The sequence below is a fragment of the Papio anubis genome, chromosome 12 (genome assembly GCF_008728515.1).
Source record: "Papio anubis isolate 15944 chromosome 12, Panubis1.0, whole genome shotgun sequence".
NCBI lineage: Eukaryota > Metazoa > Chordata > Mammalia > Primates > Cercopithecidae > Papio > Papio anubis.
This window is the reverse complement of record NC_044987.1, coordinates 113,320,679-113,340,648: the sequence shown is the minus strand read 5'-3', so window position 1 is coordinate 113,340,648 and position 19,970 is coordinate 113,320,679. Positions and strand designations below refer to the sequence as shown.

Here is a 19,970-nt window from a genome sequence, read left to right as displayed (position 1 = left end):
TCATTCCTTGCCTGTCCAGCCTCCCATCCGTTCTGGCCCCCAAGGGCGCATGAAGGGGGGTCCCCCCTGCGGAAGGGGGGGCGGGGAGTTCCTTGGCAGGAAGGGAAATGGAAGGAAAAGCTGGGCTCCACCCGGGCGGGCGGGCAGGCGGCCCCAGGGCCCCCGGGGCAGGCGGCAGTAACCCGAGCCCACTGGTGTGTGGTGCTGGTGTACGCGTGGGTGGGGCTGACCCCTGGCTACTCCTGGGGGGCAGTGGGGTCTCCCCCAGGGGCAAGTCTGGGAGCCCAGGGACGCGAGGGGGGCCCCCGCAGCGGGACGCGTGCCCCACCAGGGTCCTGATCCCACCCCTTGGAGGTCTGGCCCTGGCCCCCAGGCCCCGCCCCCCGGGCCCTCCCTCCCACCCCAGGGCCAGATGTTCAGCTGGCGGAGGCATCGGCTGGGGGAGGGGTGCTGAGGCCGCAGCCGGCACTACTTCCCTGCCAGCAGCTTCATTGTGTGCGCGAGGAGCGAGCGGCGGCGGAGAGCGGGCGAGCGAGCGGCAGCCCGAGCGCGGCGGGGAGAGCGAGCGCGCCGGGGAGGGTGCGAGGCGGCGCCCGCGGCTGCGCTCCGCCCGCCTCCCGGCAACTCTGCCCAGCGCCGCGCGCCGTGCGCGCCGTCCCGCCGCCGCCGCCGCCGCCGCCGCCGCCGGGGCCCCGGCGGGCTGCCGTCGCGGGCAGGGGTCTGCTTGGGACACGGGTCCCCGCCCGGGGACTGGGGCATCCCCGGCGCAGCCGAGAGCCGCAGAACCCTGGGGGCGCAGATTGCGCTGCAGCGCCCGGCCGCTGAACGGCGTGGGCAGGTGGGCGGTGGGGTTCCAGGGCGCCCGGAGGACCGGGGACCCCGACTTAAGGGGAACCGCAACCCTGAAGGGCGTACATAGCAATCGCACCCCAGCCGCACCGGACCTTGCGCTCATCCCTTGCGTCCCCCACTTCTGCACAAACTTTTCTGACGCCCTGGCTCGTGGGGGTCGCGGAGAGCGCTGGGGCTGCCCGGTGGGCTCCCACCCCGCCGGACCCTAGCCACGCTGACCTCCTGCCTCTCCTAACCTCAGTGGCGACCTCTCCAGGCCGGGCCGGGCTAGGCACTCGGAGCGAGTGCAGCAACCACTGTCGCTCTCCGAAGGCTCCCGCGCCCCCCCGCCCCGGGGCAGCTGGGCGGGGTAATGCCCTCGGTGATGGAGAAGCCGAGCGCGGGCTCCGGGATCCTGTCCCGCAGCCGGGCCAAGACGGTGCCCAACGGCGGACAGCCCCACTCGGAGGATGACAGCAGCGAGGAGGAGCACTCGCACGGTGAGCCCGGTGGCCTAGGGTTAAAGGCGCGCCGGCCTTGGGGGAGCGGAGTGGGGCGGGAGGGGGAAGAGTTGCAGACCACGAGTCTATTACACTGATGGCTCCTGCCTCTCCTGGATTGGAGCCTCTGCTTTGCTTCTCCCCCAAACCCAGGCTGCCGGCACAGCCAATCTGGAACCTGGGCCCCTAGCTGCTGTGGAGGCGTCCTGTCGGCCCCTCCCCTGCCCTCAGCTCCTCAGGGACCGAGGCATCCCTCCCTTGCTTAGAGTGGATCTCTCATACCTTGCCATCTTGGAGGGGACTGAGGTCTGGCTGGAGCAGGGGCTGGAGAGACACCTCCACACAGAGCTGTGAGGCTCCTGTGGTGGGGAGGAGCCTTGGGTTCCTTGCAGGGCTGTGGTCCAGGTCTAGGGGCTGCCCTCCAACCCGGCTCCCCTCCCCCCAGCCGGAACAAAGCACTGTGCTTGGCCTGGGCTCTAAAACCGTCCCCTTGTCCACCCTCCAGCCCCAATGGCCATGGCTGGACAGGGTCTTTTCCTCTTCCAGTCCCTTCTGTGGCTGCAGGTAACTGAGGGGGACAATCAGGGAAAAGTGAGCCTCCTTGGAAGGTGGGGGCCCTGGGTGGTCAGGAAGAACTCCAGGCCAGCCACCTCCCCCGCCACATCCTCTCTCCCGTCCGCCCTCCCTGGAGTCCTGACTACCTCCCCCTGGCTCCACAGACAGCATGATCCGCGTTGGAACCAATTACCAGGCCGTAATTCCGGAGTGCAAGCCTGGTGAGTGGCAGGACAGGCTGTGAAGTGGGGTGGGGGTGGAGGCTCCGGGCTTAGCCTGCAGCCCCACCTGGGGTGCCCTTGGCTGGCTCCCCCTGGGAGGACAGGCTGGCAGAGGTGGGTGGCCCTGTGGCATGGTTAGCTTTCCTGCCCTGCCTTCTTGTCTGGGTCTCTGCCCCTCCTTCCCTTCTGGGCCTCAACCTCCCTGGCTCCACTCCTCTGCTGCCCTCTGGCCATGGGTCCAGCCAGGCTTGTGCCACCAGGCTGATCTGAGTGTCTTCCCTCCTGCTCCTCGGCCTTTCAGAGAGCCCTGCACGCTACAGCAACAAGGAGCTGAAGGGGATGCTGGTGTGGTCACCCAACCACTGTGTGTCAGATGCCAAGCGTGAGTGGGGCACAGCCCTGGGAGGTGGGGGCTTGGGTTCATCCCAGCTCCAAGCCAGCTCTTCTCAGAAGGGGGCTGGAGGCTGAGGTGTGTGTGGGTCCAACCCTTGCCCTGGGGCTCGTGTTCAGGGGCCTGGCCGCTGGGGGGTGGTCCCTTTCTGGACAGGCCTGGGTTAAGAGCTATAACCCCCTTCACCAAGACCCTGCCCCTCCTGCCCCTGCAGTTGACAAGTACATTGCAATGGCCAAGGAGAAGCATGGCTACAACATTGAGCAGGTGAGCCTTGGCCCCTAGGGACTTGGGAATGGGGTGGAATGGTGCTGGGGGCAGCTGAGCCTGAGCTGCCCCTTGCCCCGGGCCAGGCGCTGGGCATGCTCCTGTGGCATAAGCACGATGTAGAGAAGTCGCTGGCTGACCTGGCCAACTTCACCCCATTCCCTGACGAGTGGACAGTAGAGGACAAGGTGCTGTTTGAACAGGCCTTTGGCTTCCACGGCAAGTGCTTCCAGCGTATCCAGCAGATGGTAAAGCCCTTCCACCCCCACTCCCTGGCGCTCCTCTGCCCCTCCTTTCTGAAGAGCTTACGTGGGGCCCAGAGTCTTGAGTGGGCCCCAGCTTCTGGCCTTGCCTCCTCCAGCTGCCCGACAAGTTGATTCCCAGCCTGGTGAAATATTACTACTCTTGGAAGAAGACCCGCAGCCGAACTAGCGTGATGGACAGACAGGCCCGGCGACTGGGGGGCCGCAAGGACAAAGAAGACAGGTGGGGGCAGGAGCAGGCACTGGGCATGGGGGTAGGTAGAGCTCCTGGCACCTGCCTCATTCTCTCCCTGGCCCCTGTGTCAGCAGTGATGAGCTCGAAGAGGGTCGAGGAGGCGTGAGTGAGGGAGAGCCCGATCCTGGAGACCCTAAGAGAGAGGTGAGCTCCCAGAGACTCTGGGCCCTGCCTGCCTGTCCTCTTGCCTCTCTCAGGCTCTGCACCACCTACCCGCCTCTCCTTTCACTGGCAGCCTCTGCCCTCTCGGCCCCTGAATGCACGCCCAGGCCCTGGAAAAAAGGAGGTCCAGGTATCTCAGTACCGCCACCACCCCTTGCGAACCCGGCGTCGCCCACCCAAGGGCATGTACCTGAGCCCTGAGGGCCTCACGGCGGTGTCAGGAAGCCCGGACCTTGCCAACCTCACGCTCCGAGGTCTTGACTCTCAGCTCATCTCCCTCAAGCGCCAGGTGGGGCCCTGGGAAATGATGGGACTATGCAAAGGGGGCACTCGGCACCTGGGAACTGAAGTCTGGGGGGAGCTGAGGTGTAAGTGAGATGGTTCAGGGGCTGAGCCCCATCCTCTAGGACTCTGGGCAATGCGGTGTTCTTTTTGGGCTTTCTTTTAAAAACTGGTCTGTAGGCTGGGTGCGGTGGCTCACGCCTGTAATCCAGGCACTCTAGGGGACTGAGGCGAGCGGATCACCTGAGGTCCAGGGTTCAAGACCATGCTGGCCAACATGGTGAAACCCCATCTCTACTAAAAATACAAAAATTAGCTGGGCATGGTGGCACACGCCTGTAATCCCAGCTACTTAGGAGGCTGAGGCAGGAGAATCGCTTAAACCTGGGAGGCGGAGGTTGCAGTGAGTGGAGACTGCACTATTGCACTCCAGCATGGGCAACAGAGTGAGATTCTGTCTCAAAAAAAAAAAAAAAAAAAAAAGGCTGGGCACGGTGGCTCATGCCTATAATCCCAGCACTTTGGGAGGCCGAGGTGGGTGGATCACCTGAGGATGGGAGTTCGAGACCAGCCTGACCAACATGGAGAAACCCTGTCTCTACTAAAAACAATACAAAATTAGCCAGGCGGAGTGGCAGGCGCTTGTAATCACAGCTACTCGGGAGGCTGAGGCAGGAGAATCGCTTAAACCTCGGAGGCGGATGTTTTGGTGAGCTGAGATTGTGCCATTGCACTCCAACCTGGGTAACAAGAGTGAAACTCCGTCTCAAAAAATATATATGTGCGTGTGTGTGTGTGTGTGTGTGTGTGTGTGTATATATATATATATATATATATATAGTAAAAATAAAAACTGGTCTGCAGAAAGGGGAGAACCCCAGCGGCTCCCCTACTGAGTAGTGCAGGGGGAACAAGCCAGATGGTGGACGGCAGAGAGCTTTGCCGGGGCAGTGGTGCTGGTGTCTATGCAGAAGTAGGGTCCTGTGAGGGGCATGGTGGCCTGCCTGAGATGGGAGTCTGATGTTCCTCCACTTCCTGGCCTTCCCAGGTACAGAGCATGAAGCAGACAAACAGCAGCCTACGCCAAGCCCTGGAGGGCGGCATTGATCCACTCCGCCCCCCGGAGGTATGGCTGCTCTTTAAGTTAGGGTGCAAAAGGGGATCTCTCTCTGGAGGTAGAGCAGAAAGAGTACTACTTGGGGAGCAGGGCTGCCATTTGCATGGTTTTAAGTCTAAAGGATATGTGTGTTCCTTGCTTTCCAGGCCAACACCAAGTTCAACTCCCGCTGGACCACAGATGAGCAGCTTTTGGCTGTCCAAGGTGGGTTAAACTGTGGTGAGAAGAGAGAACCCCAGGAATCTATCTCCCCACCCTCCAAGGAGTGGGGGGGGCAGAGGGGAAGGGTCAGGGAAGTAACTAGTTCTAAGGGGTATTGACGCTGCTGCCCTTTTGACCCTTGCAGCCATCCGTAGGTATGGCAAAGACTTTGGGGCTATTGCAGAGGTGATTGGGAACAAGACTCTGACCCAGGTGAAGACTTTCTTTGTGAGCTACCGGCGCCGCTTCAATCTGGAGGAGGTGCTGCAGGAATGGGAGGCTGAGCAGGATGGGGCCCCTGGAGCCCCGGTCCCCATGGAGGAGGCTAGGAGAGGGGCTCCATTGCCAGCCCCAGCCCTAGAGGAAGATGATGAGGTGAGAAGGGGGTGAGAGAAACCCCTCAGAGAGAAGAGGTGAGGCGAGGCGAGGCAAGGCGCTGCCTCGGTCCTTAGACTGGGCTGAGGGCAGGAAGAGCCTGGCTTCTCACTCTTTTCTCTCCCCTCAGGTCCAGATTACAGCGGTCTCCACGTCTGTGCCCCGATCAGTGCCCCCTGCACCACCACCCCCTCCACCTCCCACCTCGCTGTCCCAGCCGCCCCCACTGCTGAGGCCACCTTTGCCCACGGCTCCCACTCTGCTCCGACAGCCACCCCCACTGCAGCAGGGCCGCTTCCTCCAGCCCCGGCTGGCCCCCAACCAGCCCCCACCACCTCTCATCCGCCCCGCTCTGGCTGCCTCCCGCCACAGTGCCCGTCCTGGCCCTCAGCCCCCACCCACCCTGATTGGAGCCCCTCTGGAGCCCCCAGCACCCTCACTCTGAGCCCTGTGGTCCTCCACCAACCACAGGCTCCAGGATCCCTTTGCTGGCCATCCCCAGGCATCTCTGGTGTCACCGAGGACAGAAGGGACTAGGGATCTGGCGGGGTCTTTGGAAGACCAGAGCTGCGCACAGCCCAGCCCCGCCCTGTGGGTTCTGCATGTGTTCCTGGCAGCTGGGCCTGTCTCCTGTGGCCATGGCCAGGCTCAGGGGCCTTTGAGCTGGCCTGAGGGCACTTTCGCTTCCTGGCTGGGACTGGAATGGCTGCCTCCTAGTCTGCTGGGGCTTGGCCTCTGGGCTCTGCCCTTTGTGTGTCGGGGGTAGTGACCTTAGCATGGGGTGGGGAGAGGGCAGTTGGGTGTGCTGGCTGTTCTCATTCCTCTTTCCCTTATTTTAGCAATAAGTCTGGGGTGAGGTGGGGAGGGAGGCTGCAGAGGGGGAGGTGGGCAGAGGGGCCTTACAGCAGCAGAGGCTGGAAGAGAAGCTCTGTCTTCAGGGGCCAGCTGGGAAATGCTGTGGAGCTGAGGGTGCCCACCAAACCCACCTTCCAGAAACTTGGAGAAATGGGGGTTGGGAATTTATGCAGACATGGATTTATTTTTCAACATTTTTTAAAAATTAAAAAAAAATAAAACCTAAGCTTACTGAGTTTTCTTTCCCTTTTGGTGCAAGGGCCCTGGGCTGTGCTTCCTGTCTGTGCCCTGTGGGTGGGTGGGGAGCTGGGCCCACCCAGCAATGGCCCCAGACAGGAATCAAGTCTCTCCTGCAAGGCAGGCGTGCTGGGCCACATCTTGCCCACAGGGGACTGGGTCCCTGCCTGGCTGGGAGAAGAAACAGGAGGAGGCAGCTCAGATTCCAAACATTCTCTTTATTATGTGTTTGATCCAGAGGAGAAACTAAGTGCAGGGTTGGGGAGGAGGGGGCTAGCCAGGGAGGGGCCACCTTGCCTGGGTGCCCCGGGCCCCTACCCCCTTTGGGAGCCAAGCCATGCCCTCCCGGCCCCCTCAGAGCACCCGGGCTGTTCCATAGGGCAGGAGGGGGGAAGGGAGGGAGGGGGAGCCCTTGGTCTGAGCCGCAGTAGGAGTGTGGGGCAGGAGGGCTGAGGTTGGCGAGGCCCCTTCCTAGGACGCAAGGGCTCGACTTAATCGCTGAGCCTGGCCTGGGAGCGGGGGTGATGAAGAGGGGTGGAGTCATCATAAATCAAAAAAAAAAAAATAAAATAATAAAATAAAAAATAAAACCCATCACAAAAAAATGTACAACTCAGGTGAGGGTAGGGGCAGCCTCTGTGTAGGACTCCCTCCCTCAATTTCTCAAGAACAGAAACAGCAGAGAAATAAATTAAGGGATGCAGTGGCCACCACCAGCCAAGCGCCCAAAACCGCCCATGCCCACACTGGCCACTGAGGGCAGCAAGCTGGGAGTCGCTTTGCCTATGTCTCCCACCCTGTGGAGGGCAGATGCTCCCGGCCCTGCTGCCTAACCCAGCCTTCTGCCAGGTGGCCCTGGAGGCCCTGGGCAGTGTCTCCTGAGAGGAGGGGGCGACAGTGTCAGGAAGAAAAGGCAAGGCTGAGAGATGAGAGTGGTGAGGGAAGTCACTGCTATGGAGAGAGCTGGTGCCCAGATTAATGCCAATGAAGGGGAAGCCATGGGGAGAGGAAGGGCGAGGGGGCTGTGCTTTCAGACAAAGGCTCCCCCATCACAGAGTGCCCAGTGGCCCTGCTCTGGAGACCAACAGCCCAAGCGGCCCCCCTGGGGACCGAGGAGCCAATTTGCCCTGCAGTCCCCTCCCCTCTCCCAGCCCTGGGGTCAGCCCCTCCTTCTATCCGGGAGGGGTGGGAGAAGATGGCACAGACTTTGAGGAGGGAACACACGTCCCCACAGCAGCTTGTGGAAGGAAATGCCCAGCTCTGGGAAGGAGGGGCAGAGGGTACAGTGTGGAGGGAGGCGGAGCCTTGTGCCGGCCCTCCAGCCTCGGCAGCCCCGGGGCAGCCCCCAGTCCCACCCACTGCAGGGCTGCGCAGCACCCCCGCCCCCTGCCCCGCCACCCAGGCCTCCAGCCCAGGGGCCTGAGGTCAGGGGAAGGCCACCTCTGGTGGTTTGCTTGGAGGGGAAGGAGGGAGGAGAGGGAAGAAGCCCACAGTGGGCCTGGCGGAGGGCCTGACGGGAGCTCCACCACTCTTGCCTGAGAGTGTTCCAGCCCTGAGCCACCCTCCCGGGAAACCCCACAGATCCAGTCTCGACTGTCCCAATGGGGCAGGGAGGAAAGGTGGCCGCTGGGATTTTTTTTTTCTTTTTTTCTTTTTGGTAATAAAAAATTTCTTGGTTTAGGCGAAATACTCTGTGCAACCGCAGTACCGAGGGGGAGCCCTGCCCCCCCATCCACCCTCCCCTTCCTTTGCCTCCAGTTGGGGAGAGGGGAAGGGGGAATCTCTGGGCAGGGGTGAATGTGGGGGGCTGGAGAACAATCTCCCACCCCCCACAAACATGTAAGTGAAAACTGAGAAGGGCCAGGGAGGGGAGAAGTGCCAGCAGGGGAGACACACCAATCCATCGCTGCAGTCTCGCCCAGGTGGGGCGGCGCGGCGGCCCGGCAGCCCGTCCAGCTGGCCCGCCCCCGCCGCCCCCGCTCCTGGCAGCCTGTTAAAGCTTCAGCTCGTTGGCTATTTTGGAGGCAATGTTTTTGAAGGCCATGGAGGTGCCCGATATCCGCTTAAATCGAACCCCATTGAGAGAGAGCCGCGGCAGTTTGCACACCTCCATCTCCCACTGCACGAAGTCCTCGTGGCCCGGCGTGCCGTGCATGCACAGCAGCATGTATTTCTCATGCAGCTCGCTCTGGCAGCTGTTCGCGTCCAGCACCTTGCGGATCTCCCGCATCATCTCGTTGGGCTCCATGGAGCTCGTGGTCTTCATACTCCACGTGAAGCGGAGGGAGCGGGGTTTGGCCTCCCGAAATTCTTCCTTCTCTTTGTCGTTGACGCCACTGCCCACCACGTGAGGTCTGTGGAGAGGGCAGAGGCGGGCGTCACGGGGGGCTGAGGCACCCCACCCCAGGAGGGCCACCCTGGCAGACAGCCCTCGAGCCCAGAGAGGAGAGCGGGAGGGAGCAGGAGCAGCCAGGCAGGGCCCCTGGCCGCGGGGGCGGAGGGAGGCAGTCCTCCAACCCCTATGTGTCAGGACAGTGAAGGGGAGAAGCCAGCCTTGGGGTAGGCGGGGTGGGGTCAGGGAAGACACCGGTGCCCTCAATAGCACCAGCACAGACTCTATCTCCAGAAAGAAGCCTCGGAGCACAGGGAGGTGGGATAGGCCAGGGGTAGGAATCTGTAGCCCCGACCACCCGACCCAGAACTCCGACTTCCAGAATATACCAGACCTGAAGAGAAGGGCCCATTAACTCCTGCAATTGGGTTTGGGAAGGGGAAACTCTCTGAGGAAAGGGAGGCCCCAGAGGGTAGGGACAGGGCAGAACCACGGGAGGAAGAGCCAAGTGGCAGAAGGAAGAGAGGAGCAGGAGGCTTGTGGCAAGCCCGGTGGCCCGGGCAGGGCCAGTGCTGGCTCCAGCCCTCTCACCTGAGCGTCTCCACTCGGTCTTTGCTTTCAGGTTCATTCAGGTTCCTCAAAAAACAGAGCGAGGGAGAGTTTAGTGCTGGGATCTCTCGCTCCTTCCGCCGCCACAGACCCAGATGAGAGTGGGTCTGGGGAGGTGCCACCAGTGGGTGGGCAGGACCCAAGCCCAGGGCCCTCTGCCCATCACCTGGCAAGCCAACAGGGCTCTGCAGCACCTCACACTGGCGGCTCAACCATTCCTTTCCAGCAGGGAGCCCAGCACATGGGGCCTGTCCCTCCCCACACTCCCAGATCTGTGCCGGGGAGAAGGAGCCTCCGCTCTGGGGGAGGAGGGGGAGTGGCTGTGCTCGCACTTCACTGAGCACACCGAGCACACAGCCCGGCACGAGGCTGCTCCCCCACAGCCAGGGCTCACGCGCTGTTCTGGGGGTTGCGGGTGTGAGGAAGTTTTTGGAGCCACACGCTAGGGTCTCAGGACTGCAGTCCTTTTGGAGGAAAGGGGCTGCAATGCTTTGGGTCTCTGTAGGAGGAGGGGCTGTGGCTACGCAAGGGTCTCTGTCAGAAGGCTCAAAGTGCCAAGGCCTGGGTCTGCATGGTAGGCACCTGGGGATGGGTGCCTGCTACTGAGTGGAAAAGGTCGCCTCCTCCGACCTTTCCCAACTCCCCTACCTGCTGGCCTGCCAGGCCATCTGCTCATACACAGGGAGGACGAGGGCGGGGCGGGCAGACACCTTGGGGGGGGGGGGGGGGGGGGAAGAGGTCTGGCCCCGCTGAGCGGCTTCTCCAGCTCCTGGCTGGAAGATGGGTGTCTGGAGCTAGGAAATTGGGGATTGCAGAGGGAGGATGTGAGAGGAAGGAGAAAGAGCAGCAGCACATAGAAATAAACAGGAAGACACAACCAACACAGGGGTGCACACAAGCGCACTGCGAGCAGGGAGCCCGGCTGTGCGAGGAAGGCACCCGCCCCGCTCTCTCCAGATGCCCTGTGGGGCAGCCCCCTGCTGGGGCCCCTTGAGGCAGCAGCCAGCCAGGCAGTCAAGCGCTGGGTGAGAGGAGGAGGGGATGGGGAAAGCCTGAAGACCCTGTCTGGACGTTCCTCCATCAGCTGTGGCACCAATGTGCCTGCCAGGCATCCCAGTTCCAGGGCAGGGCCTGAGCAGACAGCCCTGGGGAACAGGCACTCTTAACCTGGCCCTTGGTCTTCAGCTTGGTATTTGGCCCCCGAGGCCTGCAGAGAGGATGAGCCTAAGGCCAGGGGTGAAACAGCCAGGAAGGGGCCCATGAAGGGAGACCCCTGAGTAAGGGTGCAGAGATCTGTTGTTTTGCTAGGGCTTGGGGTAGAACGGCCCTTGCCCTGGAATGTCCCAGCTCCCGGCACTTTGGAAGGGACAGGCCATATCTGGAGAAAACAGCCCAGAGGAGAAGAGGCTTGATTTATCCAGATGCTGCTGGTGGCAGGGGTGCTGGGGCAGGGGTGCGGGTGGGTGGGGCCAGTCCTGCAGGAGCTGCCAGGAGGGGGTGCTGTGCTCCATTTGTGAGACAAAAGCTCCTAAGGTCTGGAGGATCTAGACTGAAACCTTGGGGCCCCAGGGTCCCTGTAGTGTCTCCAAAGTCCTGCCATCCCATAGGCCAAGGGGAAGAGGTCACACAGCTCTGAAGTTCAGGAAGCCCAGGAGACAGACAAGATACCATCCCAGATGCACTTGTAACCCTGGAGCTTCCTCACAGCGCATGCACATGACAGGGGAAAGGGCCAGGAAAGGATCCCAACACTGTGACCAAAACCTGGAGTGAGGGGGAGTGGGGATGGGGTGGGGTGGGTGAGAGGAGACAATCTTAAAGGGAGGCTTCCCTGAGACAGTCTCCCCTTACTTGAGGACAGGCGTAACTGTGGGCCCAAGGAAGGCCCCTCATTTTTAAAGCCATTTGCCCTGAGTGGGCCAATGTGGCCTCTTAGCCCTGCCTGTTCGTACTGGGGGCACTGAAGGCAGGCTCTGTGCCGTTGCCCAATCAGAGGCAGTCTTCATCCCTTTAAGATGGCAGAGAGAGGAGGGCCACACAGACTTGGTTAAGCAGATGGAGGAGAGTAAGAGCCAGAAAAGGGGAGTTAGTGATGGAGGCAGGACACAGGACACGGACACACACACACACACACACAGCGGGCTCAACGCCTACCTTCTGGCAAACCTGAAAGACAGATTTCTAAAAAAACAAACAAAAAAAAAAGACAAAATAAAAAAAGAAATAAAAAAAAACCAACAAGACGGTATGTGGATAAGCAGGTGGGGAGTGGCTTCACAGGTTCAAGGGTCATCCCATTTTCGGAAGAGCCGCTCAGCGAGACTAGAGTCCCAGGCTTTCAGACCTGCCCACCCTCTCTGCAGGCCTCACACCTGCATTCTGGGGTTCAGATGGGGCAGTGGCTTTGGCTCCTCCAGCAGAGTGGAGTGAAACGTAGAGGAAGGGCAGGCGAGCCTGCTCTCTCAAAGCCCCCGCTGCTTCCTGAGCTGCTACTCCAAGGCAGGGAGAGGAATGGGCATGACAGGGACGCGGAGCATCCCAGGAGGCCAGCCAGTTGGCTGGATGCACTTCAAGCTGCCCCTCTGTGGTGGCTGGGGGCTCAGGTGTGAGAAACCCCATGAAGAGATCCCCACCCTGGGTCCAACACAGGAAAGCTTTGGCACAACCTCTGGTTAGGTTAGGGAGGAGGCCACTGTGGGCCCTCGCCAGTGATTTCATTTATAGGTTTCACCGTAAGAACCCCCGGGCGGAAGGGCATGGCTGTGGCTGCAGCCACAAACAGAACCAGCTAAGGGGAGAGGCAGTTAAAGGGACAAGAGACCAGGACAAAATTTTCCTTGCTGGCCCCAGCCTGGCTCATGCCTCATGACTTTGCAGCTGCGTCACCAAATATAAGTTTCCATGGGAACCCAGGAGAGAAGGGGGGGCTTTTATTTTAGCATCTGAGTTCACACTCTCCTAGAGAGGAGGCGGCATCGGCCATCTGCTTGGGGCCAGAGAATGAGGGGTGCCTGTAAGGAGTTGGGGAGAGGCCTAAGAGGGGTGGGCCTGGGCATATAAGGTGTTGACAAAGACCCAATTTCTTGTGCTTCCCCAAGCCTCTTCTAACTCCAAGACCCAATACCAGTACAGAGTGTCCCAAATCCCAACCCCCAACCCCTAACCCACTCCCAGTCAGGTAGGAAGGCCTGGCCTAAGCCTCTCTGCCACCCAAAGCTCCTTGCTTACCTGCGTACAAACTTGGAGGTGAACTTGCTGAAGATGCTCCCAGAGGCCCCCCGCCGGCCCTGGCTGTGGCCAGAGGGAGAGGCTGGGGTCACACCATAGGGCAAATTCTGCTGGTCCCGCACCTGTCGGAGCTGCCCAGCATGGAAGGTGCTTCGGCTGGACACACCCCGGGGGAAATTAGTTCGGTCTGGGGCTCCACCACTGCTGCTGATGTTGTGGGCGGATGGGGAGGCGACAGGGACACGTTGGGGGGCTGTGCTGTGAGAAGAGAAGTGGGGTTGAGGGGGATGAATTAGGGTACAGGACAGCCATCATCACTGGGCACCTGGACACCCTGTGGTGGGGACAGGGAGGGGGATGCTAGGGCAGAGGCAGCCATCACGAGGACACAGAAGGAAGGGTGTGACTATTGAGGACAGTGGTGAGAAGGAAGTCTTGTGGAAGTGGAAGGAGATGGTTTGGGAAGGGAGGGAGGGAGGCAAGGAAGGACCCGTGTGTGGAGTGTGGTTTAGGCTGGACAGAGCGGCCTCCCTGGGAGCCGGGCAGACTGGACCCTCAAGAGGGCAATGGGGACCAACCCTCGAGGATTGAGTCCCTGTGATGCCGACTATCCCCAGGGTCCCTAAGGAAACCCAGGAAGGTTCAGAACAAAAAGGTTTCCCTTTGGAGCCTTAGGACAGCTTCCTGCATACCTGTTCTGAGAGGGAGAACTGGAAAAGAGGGGCATTAACGCTCTTTTTTGTTCCCTCCACTTCCTGGCCGCAGGGGACAGACCCATTTCTTGTGGCTAAGATGACAAGAACAGAGCAGGACCCCCAAGTGGGAAGAAGAAATTGCTGGGGCAAGGGGGTAGGGTGGGCTGAGGGCAGCAGGTGCAGCAGCTGCCCCAGCACACTTGCCTGGGCCGCGGCACCTCACAGTTACTCTCCGTGGGGGGCAGCCCAGAGGCCTTGTTGGGGTGCACGGAGGCCGACATGGATTTCTGGTGCTGGCGGGGCCGGGCCGCAGAGACTGCGGCAGAAGCAGAAGCCGTGGAGGCCCGGGACCCTGGCATGGTTAGGCTAGGAGACAAAAGCAGCGGAGAGGCCCGTGTTAGGGGTGAGTGAGGGCAGGAGGCCTGGATTAGGAAGCAAGGGCAGGGGAAGGGCCAGAGCTGGGGAGCTCCAGCAGGGTAGAGGTCAGGCCTGGGCAGCAGCGGGATGCAAGTCAGAACTGAGGAATGCGGGGCTGGGAGTGGAGGTGAGTGAGGTCGGGAAGCAACGAGGTGGGTCAGAGCCTGGGAAGAGGAAACCAGAAATGAAGGAGAGCAGACAAGGGGCTGCTGCCTCCAGGCTGCACTGGCCTCCTAAGAATTCTAAGAACAAGAGAGTTTCTTCTACAGAAAGAGTGGGGTGTTGCTGAGGGGAAGCTTTCATAAACTCCGAAGAGATAGAGCCAGGAATGCAACAGTAAGAAATGCGGCCGGTGAAGGCTGGGGAGCTCTGGTCTCATGGGGATGGCTGGAGTCGCCCTCTATATGTACACCGCTCCAGATGGGCATCTCTTGGTTCTGCCCTGAGCTGGGACCCCCAACACAAGGCCTTAGGTGCTCATGTCTAGAGAAGGGCAGCTGCCATGCCCTGGCCGTGGTCGAGAAGCGAGCATGCAGCTGAGATGGCCACGGTCAGCCCCACACTTGGCAAACTGCAAGAAGCAGTCAGAGGAAGATGGGGAGGAGGCAATGGCGTGGAATAGGGGAGGGGAAAGCTGGACTGGACACAGCCAGGATGGAACTCCAGGGAGCAGGGAGCAATGCGCTGGCAGGGACAGGAGATGGTGCTGCTGACAGACATCACCCTGTGAGACGTGGCTCCTAGGGAGCGAGGCAGGCAGGGCCCGGGTCTCTCACCTGTCTTTGCCATTCTGGATGGAGGCCTGGCCGAGGCTGGCCCGCTCCAAAAGTGGGGAATTCCTGCTTCGATTTGTGCTGGTGGAGAGGACGCTGTTCTGTGGGGAATAAAGGGCAGGCGTTCTATCAGAAAGCCAAAGTGGTCTACAGCCAGGTTCTCCTGCAGGTTCATGGAACAAACTTCCCCTCCCTTCCACCTGAAGCAGACAGCGGTAGGTTAAGGAAAGGATTCTGCTTTTACTCCTGGGAGCGAGGCTTCCTACTGCAAGCAGAAGTGGCAGCCAAAGGGAACAGAGTCTGAATTAAGAGAAGAGCTGCCTGGAGAGGGCAGGCCCCACCGCAGGAAGGAAGGAGAGGGCGGGGGCTGCGGCTCACCGTGGAAGGGGTTGGGGTGGTCTTCTTCCTCTCCAGGCCGGGCAGGGGGCTGGCAGGCACCTTGGCTGTGCTGCTGGCTTTCCGCCCCGACTCCCGGTCCTCCTCGGGCCGCTTATTTTCTGCATTGTTACTCTGAGTCTTCTTAGAGTAAGAATTAGAGGTGGGAATGGCAGGACCAGCTGCTGGGCCAGAGGGAGGGTGGGAATGCGTAAGGCCAAGGGGTCCACTGAGTACCAGCCCCATGCATGCTCATCTCCTACAGGGCTGGCCAACAACCCAGCAAGCCCCCATTCCACAGAGGTGAGGGAAGGGAAGTGGCTTGCCCATGGCCGTGCTACTAATAAGTGGCTGAACAAGGACTGAAACTTAGCTCTATTACCCAAGTCCCCACAGAACCTGTGACCTCTCTGGAGAGGGGTGACTCCCTACCTACAACTCCCAAAAGCATTTACCCTGGTCGCTGAAGCGCCGCTGCTTGGGATTGGCCGACACGCTGCGCTGTACCTTGTGGGATGGGGATGGGGCGCTGCTATTGGTCAGATCAGCTGAAGGCCGGGGCTTCAGGGTGATGGTGTCACCTTCCAGCTAAAAGAAACAGAAAACAGCTTCAAGGGAGGGCAGAAGTCACGTGGAAATCCCTACAGATGGACACATTTACACATACCACCCTCTCCCAACACTCAAACACCCCAGGATCATACCAGACGTCCACTTGTAAGACCACTAAATCCCCCCTTCACCCTGGAGATACACATGCTCTGACACAGACACTGACAGACACAGCCTCAGAGAGGAATACATAAGCCACACACCCAGAGACACAAATATCCACAAGAACACATGTCCAGACTCACGACCACTCCCCTCAACACAGAGCAATATGGGCCTGCACCAAGTGGCAGCAGGTGCCTGTTTTTTTGAGACGGAGTCTCGCTTTGTCACCTGCGGGCTGGTGCTTTGCGGGCGCCATCAGCTCACTGCAGCTCCACCTCCCCGGTTCACGCTTACTCTTCCCCTGCCTCAGCCCGCAGCTGGGACTACAGGCTACCACCACCACCGCTTCCTCGCCCGGCTAATTTTTTGTATTTTTAGTAGAGACAGGGTTTCACCGTGTTAGCCAGGATGGTCTCCATCTCCTGACCTCGTGATCTGCCCACCTCAGCCTCCCAAAGTGCTGGGATTACAGGCGTGAGCCACCGCGCCCAGCAAGCAGGTGCCTCTTAAGGATCCCACCACCAGAGGGACAGCAGGGCGGGGAGGCTGGGAGTTCATGTGGGGACACACAGATGATGAACAAAACCCAAATGGGCAGAAGAACAATCACAAAGTCTCCAGATCCACAGACGGGAAGACGGACACATACACACACACACAGATACACAACCCAAACATAAAGCACTAGACAGAAGCAACAGACTCAATAGCCGGGTGTGGTGGTGCATGCCTGTAATCCCAGCTACTTGGGAGGCAGAGGCAGGAAATCGCTTAAACCCGGGAGGCGGAGGTTGCAGTGAGCCAAGATCCTGCCATTGCACTCCAGCCCGGGCAACAAGAGCGAAACTCCGTCTCAAAAAAAAAAAAAAAAAAAAAAAAGCAACAGACTCAAGCTTCTGATCAGATACACACACAGACCCCCCTGCCCCACACACACCCACCCACCCACGCAGAAATGTACACTTCCAGATACAGAAAGACACAAAGATATCTAGATCAACACAGAAGTGCTAGCCGATGACCTAGACTCATCTAATCAACGCAGACTAACCTAGATCAACTACTCACCCGTATTGAAACTCTGACCCAGTCTCACACCGACCCTAACAGCTTTCTATTAATTCAGTCATGGAGATCAGTGAATGGGCCAGAGGACCTTAGACACCAAAGCTGAGGCTTAAAATTGGTGAGCAGAGAGCACACCTACTCAGAGATGAGCTTCTGCCTTCAACAGGTGTTAGAAGCATGGGTGCTACTGACAGTGAGGCTGGCCAGGTCAGAGAATGGAGTGGGGAGCACACACCTCGGAGCTCTTGTAGCCCAGGAGCAGATAGGTGGCCATCACCTCGTTGTATCTCTGGCCCACCAGCGAGTCCTGGATCTCTTCCCGTGTGTAACCCATGGACACCATCAGCTCTGCACAGGGGGACATATCGTTAACACTGGCCTCAACTCCTAGGCAAGCTTAACCTCACAGCCCGGCACAGCCTCACCTGTCCGCCGGGGGTCCTTGTAGTCAGGGAGTGGCTCCACATAAGGCTTTAGTTCATCATCTTCGTGACCCACATTCATCCATCGATCTTTCATGATTTGCTGGAGAGCACAGAGAAGGAAAAGGGCAGGGGGAAGAAAGTCAGCTGGAAAGTTTCCATGGGGACCCTAGGCCCTTCCGCCAGCTGGGCTCCACCGCTCACCTCTAAAGTGCCTCTCTTGCTGGGATTAAGAATGAGAAATTTCTTAAGCAAGTTTTCACAGTCCGTGGACATGTAGAACGGAATACGGTATTTTCCCCTCAGTACCCGTTCCCGCAGCTCCTGTAGGAGGATCCAGGGTTAGAAAATTGAAATTATCCCAAGGCCAAAGGAAGAAACATAATATCCAAGATCCTCAGAGCCTAGGCCTGGCCAGACATAAATGAAATATGGAAGAAGGCAGAGAGCCTGGGACAAGACACCTCACCAGAGAGGCAAGTGAAGTCAAATACCCTCGTACCCTCTAACTTGACCAGTCCGAGGCCTGCAATCCGGAGTGCCTTGGGGGATGAACACACACACAGTTTATCCCATCTTTCGAGAAAGGAACTGAGGTTATTCATTCCCAGGTGCAGAAGGCCTTTGACTGCTGCTACCTCAGCAAGCCCTTCTCTGAAGCTTTGGCTTGGGACAAATGTAGACAGGTGGCAAAGGCAGGAGGTCAGGGCTAAGACCAGAGGCCGAGAGGAAATGAGAAGCAATAAAAAGCTTGCACTTCACTCCACCTTGAGATTCTGTCCATCAAAAGGCAGGGATCCGCTGACCAGTGTATAGAGGATAACTCCTAGGCTCCACACATCCACCTCGGGTCCATCATATTTTTTGCCCTGGAAGAGTTCTGGGGCAGCGTAAGGGGGACTGCCACAGAAGGTGTCCAGCTTGTTCCCAAAGGTGAATTCATTGCTGAAGCCAAAGTCTGCAATCTTGATGTTCATATCAGCGTCCAAGAGCAGGTTTTCTGCCTGGGAGGTAAGATGGAAAACATCAGGGAACCAAGTGAACCAGAATAAGGCCCTGGGCAGGAAGGAGCTGAGGGGAATGGGAGAACAAATGGAAAGTCATCTTCAGTCTCAGAACTTTCTCCACCAATGTCAGGGCAGGGCTTCAATCAGCGTGAATGGGCTGGGCAGGAGGAAGGCAGTGCAGGCCACTCCTCACACGGGCAGCCATGGGAGAGATGGGATCCGAAGGCCCAGAGACCCTCTGAGCTGTGCAAAGCTACAGCATCAGGCCCAGGTTAATCAAATCATGTCTGTGAGGACTCAGCAACCAAGAGACTCACAGGTGTCCTCAAACTTGAATATCTTGGTAATGGAGATGGTATATGCATGCCTGCCTGAAAAGCAGCTGGGATACAGCTGTGGAACTTTCAGCACTCTTCCCTGGGTCGGCTACCAGGTTGCCTGAAAGACCAAGAAAGCCTGGAGTGTGCCTGCCTCTCTTGGCAGCACTGAAAGGTGATGTGCCAAGACATGAAATGGCAGAGGCCCCCTGCTCAAGGGCTGGAACGGAACCCGAGGTCCAGCCACAAGGTCTCTATCAGAGGCAGCCCTAGGGGCTTTCTGGTCATCTCAAAAAAAAAAAAAAAAAGGCAGGCTGGAGTTTCCTGAACACTCAGGGCCTGATGGTTATTGATGGTTTTATCAGGGAGAATGAGGGGAACAACCTGGCCCCCACTCAAAGGCACAAGGAGAAGTACATGCCTTACCTTTAAGTCTCTATGGACAATAAACTTCTGGTGACAGTACTGTACAGCAGACACTATCTGAAAGGAAGGAAGAAGGGTTAACCCAGGGGTGCCTGAGGGTGGGCCACAGGGGCTGGCAGAGCAGTGATCCTGTGACCTAGTGCTAAGCTACCACACAGATAAGCAGAGCCCAAAGTACCCTCCAAGGGCCACTTATAGACAGGCAGCTTATCCTTATATGTCAAACCCCAAAAGGCAGAGGTCAGGTCCAGATCCTATGGAGGGAGTCACACCTACCTGGCGGAATTTGGCTCGAGCCTCTTTCTCTTTCATCCTGCCATGAGCCACTAGGTAATCAAATACCTCTCCTGTAAGAGACCAGGCAGGGATCTCAGTCAGAGCTGGCTGGAGGTGGAAGAAGTGGGGGCACAACAGGAAGAGGCAGTTCCACACCTACCGCCACTAGCGTACTCCATGACAAGGTAGAGCGTTTTCTCAGTCTCAATCACTTCAAATAATTTAACTACAAGAGAAAAGGCCAAGGCTTAAGTCAAGAAGCAGCAGGGGCCACATACTGCTCTAAAACATGTCCAGGAGCATCCTAGGGATGAAAGTCTCCCCTCCTTTCATGATCCCCCACTCCCAAGAACAAGTTCCTCTCATGCCAGCCAAACTGCTAAGGACAGCCCAGTATGCCAGAAGGGGAAACGGATTTTGAGCTGAGCTTCCCCAAGGGCATCCTTGAAGACCGCAGACTCCAGAAGGCAGTGTGCCTCAGGGAGAAGATGACACGCTGGAAAGCAGAGCCTTGCTGTTGGGGAAGAAGAGAGAAATGACAACTTGTGCTCACCTATGTTGGGATGATTCAAAACCTTCATTATTCTTACTTCACGGAATAGCTGGAAGAGAAAATGCCAGGGGTCATGCTTGCTCAACTTGCTCCCCTCAGGTACCTCCAAACAGAGCCCCTGCTAGGATTATTTTTTCCCAAAAAAACCAAAACCAGGCAGGGAAAAGAAAATAGGGTGGTTGTCTAGCTCATGCGCAGCCTTCCCCATGGCTGGGAAGTCGGGGAAGCTGGAGGAGGGCTGGCTGTGGGGACGTGCTACCCGG

At 58.8% G+C, this 19,970-nt stretch overlaps 2 protein-coding genes across 17 annotated transcripts in view; one reads left to right on the top strand and one right to left on the bottom strand.

Moving 5' to 3' along the window:
* Nucleotides 1-467: 467 nt before the first annotated feature.
* Nucleotides 468-6,481, top strand: RCOR2 (REST corepressor 2). 2 transcript variants are annotated; one of them, XM_003909639.4, is made up of 12 exons: nucleotides 468-1,331; nucleotides 2,051-2,107; nucleotides 2,409-2,489; nucleotides 2,713-2,765; nucleotides 2,852-3,013; nucleotides 3,127-3,251; nucleotides 3,338-3,407; nucleotides 3,499-3,714; nucleotides 4,756-4,833; nucleotides 4,971-5,028; nucleotides 5,171-5,400; nucleotides 5,531-6,481. In XM_003909639.4, exons 1-12 carry the CDS (start codon nucleotides 1,205-1,207, stop codon nucleotides 5,843-5,845), a joined length of 1,572 nt encoding a protein of 523 aa, XP_003909688.1. In that variant the 5' UTR covers nucleotides 468-1,204; the 3' UTR covers nucleotides 5,846-6,481. The 2 variants fall into 2 exon arrangements, with proteins under 2 accessions (XP_003909688.1, XP_009184040.1); XM_009185776.4 differs by lacking the exon at nucleotides 5,171-5,400 and having other exon boundaries at nucleotides 491-1,331.
* A 209-nt stretch (nucleotides 6,482-6,690) lies between these two features.
* Nucleotides 6,691-19,970, bottom strand: part of MARK2 (microtubule affinity regulating kinase 2) — a 75,575-nt gene continuing 62,295 nt past the window's right edge. For 2 of the 15 annotated variants that reach the window (XM_021925620.2, XM_031653657.1), the window contains exons 4-19: nucleotides 19,708-19,756; nucleotides 19,315-19,380; nucleotides 19,155-19,225; nucleotides 18,879-18,935; nucleotides 17,896-18,132; nucleotides 17,333-17,452; nucleotides 17,132-17,231; nucleotides 16,942-17,054; nucleotides 15,377-15,509; nucleotides 14,925-15,106; nucleotides 14,550-14,647; nucleotides 13,561-13,722; nucleotides 12,662-12,919; nucleotides 11,588-11,614; nucleotides 9,416-9,460; nucleotides 8,486-8,846 (exon numbers count right to left, since the gene is read on the bottom strand). In XM_021925620.2, coding sequence (XP_021781312.1) covers nucleotides 8,486-8,846; nucleotides 9,416-9,460; nucleotides 11,588-11,614; nucleotides 12,662-12,919; nucleotides 13,561-13,722; nucleotides 14,550-14,647; nucleotides 14,925-15,106; nucleotides 15,377-15,509; nucleotides 16,942-17,054; nucleotides 17,132-17,231; nucleotides 17,333-17,452; nucleotides 17,896-18,132; nucleotides 18,879-18,935; nucleotides 19,155-19,225; nucleotides 19,315-19,380; nucleotides 19,708-19,756 — 2,079 coding nt within the window. Of the gene's footprint in view, nucleotides 8,847-9,415; nucleotides 9,461-11,587; nucleotides 11,615-12,661; nucleotides 12,920-13,560; nucleotides 13,723-14,549; nucleotides 14,648-14,924; nucleotides 15,107-15,376; nucleotides 15,510-16,941; nucleotides 17,055-17,131; nucleotides 17,232-17,332; nucleotides 17,453-17,895; nucleotides 18,133-18,878; nucleotides 18,936-19,154; nucleotides 19,226-19,314; nucleotides 19,381-19,707; nucleotides 19,757-19,970 lie in introns of all 15 variants that reach the window. The other 13 variants (XM_021925616.2, XM_009185778.4, XM_021925618.2 and 10 more) reach the window with 13 other exon arrangements.